The following is a 4,208-nucleotide window of genomic DNA, read 5'->3' as shown; positions in this document are numbered from 1 at the left end:
TTTTAGCTCAAGGGTTGTGTTTAGAGTTTGAGTTTAGTTTAAATTAGATTTATTTTAGTTTGAGTTTCAGCTTTGTTATCTGTATACACCCCCCCTCCATTCCCCCTTGCCTTTCCTCTCCACCCTCCCTCCTTCCCTCCCTGGTTACCCCTCCTCATCCCCTCTCGCCCCTCTTTCCTCCTCCCATTCCCCGTCCGTCCGTTCATCAGTCCCTCCCTCTCCGGCACAAGGGCTTGGAAGAGCACAGGTGCGGCCGCTCGCCAAAGGCATCCGCGCCCCGGCCCCACAAAATATGAAGACCCTTCTGCTCTTCGGCTTCCTCGGACTCGCTGGTGAGTATACTCCCCAAGGTACCAAACTACCTCCCAGCCCCCCTTACCTCCCTCTTCCTCCCATCCTCTCTCTCTCTCCAATTCTCCCCCTCCCTTTTACTCCCCATTCTGTCTCCCCCCCTCTACATTTCCCCCTCTCTCAACCATTCTCTTTATCTTCCCTTCACTCTCTCCCCCTACCTCCCCTAATTTCTCTGGCCCTCTTTCTCTCCCCCACCTCCATCTCCTGTCACAGCCCCTCCGATCCCTCCCCTCCTCTCTCTGCCCCTTCCATCTCCCCCTACCTGACTCCCCCTCGTCTCTCAGCTCCCTCTTTCACCTTCTCTCTCTACCTCTCGCTCTCTTCCCCCGCCCCTCTCTCCTCCCCGCTGGCAGTGACCGTGTTCTCTCTCTTTATCTCTCTCCCATACCCACAGAGTCGCGGCGCCCACAGACGAAGATAAGATCGTGGGTGGTTACGTGTGCAGTAAGAACGCCGCACCATGGATCGTGTACCTCAACGTCGGCTACCATATGTGCAGCGGCGCCTTGATTAACCCGGGCTGGCTGGTGTCCGCAGCTGAGTGTCACTACTGGTAAGCACAGGAAGCTACACCCCTCTCCCGGACTCTGCAACCTCCTCCCGTCCGGCCCCTTGCACTCCCTCTACCCGTCTCTGTAATCCCCTCCCCTCCGGTCAGGTTTGGTTTTAAGGTGTGGACTGGTTTTAAGGTGTGGACAGGTACCCGGGTGAGGCTCCGTGACTGGTGGGGGCGACTCAGGGGGAGAGAGAGAAAATGGGGTCGAAAGAGCGAATGTGAGAGGGGCGGGATGGAGAAGCGGAGAGAGAGAGAGAGAGAGAGAGAGAGAGAGAGAGAGCGAGAATATAGCGATCGAGAGATCGAGAGATCGATAGAGAGATCTCTCGAGATATAGAGCTCTCCTCTCTCGACGAGCTCGTCGCTCTCTCTCTCGCTCTCGTCGCTCGACTCTCTCGTCTCTCTCCTCTCTCTCTCTCTCCTCCTCTCTCTCTCTTCTCTCTTCTCTCTTCGCTCTCTCTCTCTCTCTCTCTCTCTCTCTCTCTTCCTCTTTTTCTCCTCTCCTCCTCTCTCTCTCCTCTCTCTCTCTCTTCCTCCTTTTCCTCCCTTTCCTTTCTTTTCCCCTCCTCTCTCTTTCTTCGTTTCCTCGTAGTGGCCGAAAGGGAGGGTTTTGCAGAGACGTGGGGAGGGGGAGTAGCGGTCGGAGGGGAGGGGTTACAGACACAGGGAGAGGGTTACAACTCTAACCTTTACTCCACAAGCGTTTCGCGGCAACCAACTTCAGTGTTTGGAAGCCACGGCTGTGAGTGACGCGGACTGTCACGGTTCCTATCCAGGAATGATCACTGACAACATGATGTGCGTCATCTACATTGAAGGAGGCTGCGGCTCCTGCCAGGTGCCGACCGCCTCTCTCTGCGTCGCTATAACACACTCCCATCCCCGTCTCTGTAACACCTCCCCTCCGGCCCCTACCCCCATGTCCCCATCTCTGTATACCCCACCTCTCCCCTTCCTTCGTACACCCTCGCTCACCGGAACAGAGCGGAAACAGGTCCTTCGGCCACCGAAGATGTTGCCAGAACCAGAGGGAGTGTGCTCGAGGGAGAAATGGATGGGACTCTATTCTTTGGAGCACAGGAGGCTGCGGGGTGACCTTATAGAGGCGTATAAAATCATGTGAGGAATAGATCGGGTAGATGCACAAATTCTCTTATCCAGAGTACGGGAATCGAGGACCAGAGGATATAGGTTCAAGGTGAAGTGGAGGGGGGGGGGGGTTAATAGGAACCTCCAGGGTAACTTTTCCACACAGTGTATGGAACGATCTGCCGCAAGAGGTAGTTGAGGCAGGGACTATCACAACGTTTCAGATACAGTTAAACAGGTACATGGATAGGACAGGATTGGAGGGATATGGGCCAAACGCGGGCAGTGTAGCTGGGGCATTGTTGTCCGGTGTAGGCAATTTCGGCCGAAGGGCCTGTTTCCATGATTTATCACTCCGTGCCTCTCATTAACCTCCTCTCACATCTGCCCTTGTGACAGGGTGATTCTGGCGGGCCAGTGGTTTGTAACGGAGTGCTCCAGGGAGTGATGTCTTGGGGATACGGGTGTGCGGTGAGAAACTCTCCCGGCGTCTACACTCGCGTCTGCAACTACGTCTCCTAGATCAACAGCACCATCGCGGCAAACTGCGCACGTGTCCCCGGCGGCCGCGCTATGTCTCCGCCTCACACTCACCGCACAACTGGGAAATGATCAATAAAATGGATGCAATGAAAAATGGTCTCTGTGACTGTCAAAGAAATATAGAAACGAAGAAAATAGTTGCAGGAGTAGACCATTTGGCCCTTCGAGCCAGCAGCGCCATTCAATAAGATCATGGCTGATCCAGAATCTATACCCCGTTCCTGCTTTAATTTCCATACCCCTTGATTCCGTTAGCCCACAGAGCTAAATCCAACTCACTCTTGAAAACACCCTGTGAACTGGTGTCCACTGCTTATATGGCAGATAATTCAATAGAATCACAACTCTCTGGCTGACAACGTTTCTCCTCGTCTCGGTCCTAAATGGCCGACCTCTAATTTTTAAATTATCAGAATCATAATCAGAATCACACTTTATTCGCCATGTATGTTTTGCAACATACGAGGAATTTTATTGGCCAGGTCAGTCATACAATTAAAAGTAGCAGATCACTCAAAAACATATTTTAACATGAAGATCCACTACAGTGACTCCTATACATTACTCACTGTGATGGAAGGTGAAATAAAATTCAAGTCTTTGCTATGACCCCTAGCTCTGGACTCCGCCAACATCAGGAACAGTTTTCCCTACATCTAGCCTGTGCAATCCCTTAATAACTTTGTATGTTAGGATTCCCTCTAATCCTTATAAATTCCATTGAATATAAGCCCAGTCGACCAATTATTTCCTCATTTGACAGTCCCAACATACCGGAAATTAACCTGGTGAACCTACGCGGCACTCCGTCAATAGCATGAATGTCCTTCCTCTAATTAGGTGACCAAAATGGCACACAATACTCCAGGTGTGGTCTAACCAGGGCCATGTACAACAGCTGTAGTATCCCCTTGCTCCTCAAGTCAAGTCAAGTCAAGTCAAGTCAAGTCAAGTCAAGTCAAGTCAAGTCAAGTCAAGTCAAGTCAAGTCAAGTCAAGGCAAGTGTATGTCATGTGTCAGATAGGACAATGAAATTCTTGCTTGCTGCAGAACAACAGAATATTGTAAGCAAAAATTCAGAACAGTTCAGTTCAATATACACATAATTAAGCAGATAAAGTACAATATGCTATTACAGTTCGTAGTCTGTTTGTTGGCGAGTTTAATAGCCTGATGGCTGTGGGGAAGCAGCTGTTCCTGAACCTGGATGTAACATATTTCAGACTCCTGTACCTTCTGCCAGATGGCTGCGGAGAGATGAGTGCGTTGCCAGGACGGTGTGGGTCTTTGAAAATGTTGGCTGTTTTTTTGAGGCAGCGACTGCGATAGATTCCTTCGATGGTGGGGTGGTCAGAGCCGATGATGGACTGGGCAGTGGTTACAACTTTTTGCATCCTTTTACGCTCCTGGATGCTCAAGTTGCCGAATCAAGCCAACGATGCAATAACTCACCATGCTCTCTATTGTGCACATATAGAGGTTCCAGAGAGTCCCCTTTGATATACCGACTCTCTGTAAACTCAAACCCTCTCGCAATGAATGCCAACATGCCATTAGCAGACCTGCTAACATTTGAAAATGAAAAATCTTACTCTGAGTGCGCGGGTTGACGGAATGCGGGCGCATTACGTGTAGGGCCTAAGCTCCTGGATTTTAAGATGTTTTT

The 4,208-nt window shown here is 50.7% G+C and overlaps 1 protein-coding gene across 1 annotated transcript; it reads left to right on the top strand.

Annotated features, from left to right (window-relative positions):
* The first annotated feature begins 292 nt into the window (after positions 1-292).
* Positions 293-2,559, top strand: LOC116969871 (cationic trypsin-3-like). The gene is made up of 5 exons (XM_033016634.1): positions 293-332; positions 751-907; positions 1,013-1,053; positions 1,612-1,748; positions 2,399-2,559. Exons 1-5 carry the CDS (start codon positions 293-295, stop codon positions 2,519-2,521), a joined length of 498 nt encoding a protein of 165 aa, XP_032872525.1. The 3' UTR covers positions 2,522-2,559.
* The last annotated feature ends 1,649 nt before the right edge of the window (positions 2,560-4,208 follow it).

This window comes from Amblyraja radiata, unplaced genomic scaffold (assembly GCF_010909765.2).
Source record: "Amblyraja radiata isolate CabotCenter1 unplaced genomic scaffold, sAmbRad1.1.pri scaffold_358_ctg1, whole genome shotgun sequence".
Taxonomy (NCBI): Eukaryota; Metazoa; Chordata; class Chondrichthyes; order Rajiformes; family Rajidae; genus Amblyraja; species Amblyraja radiata.
This window is presented reverse-complemented; position numbering and strand designations above follow the sequence as displayed.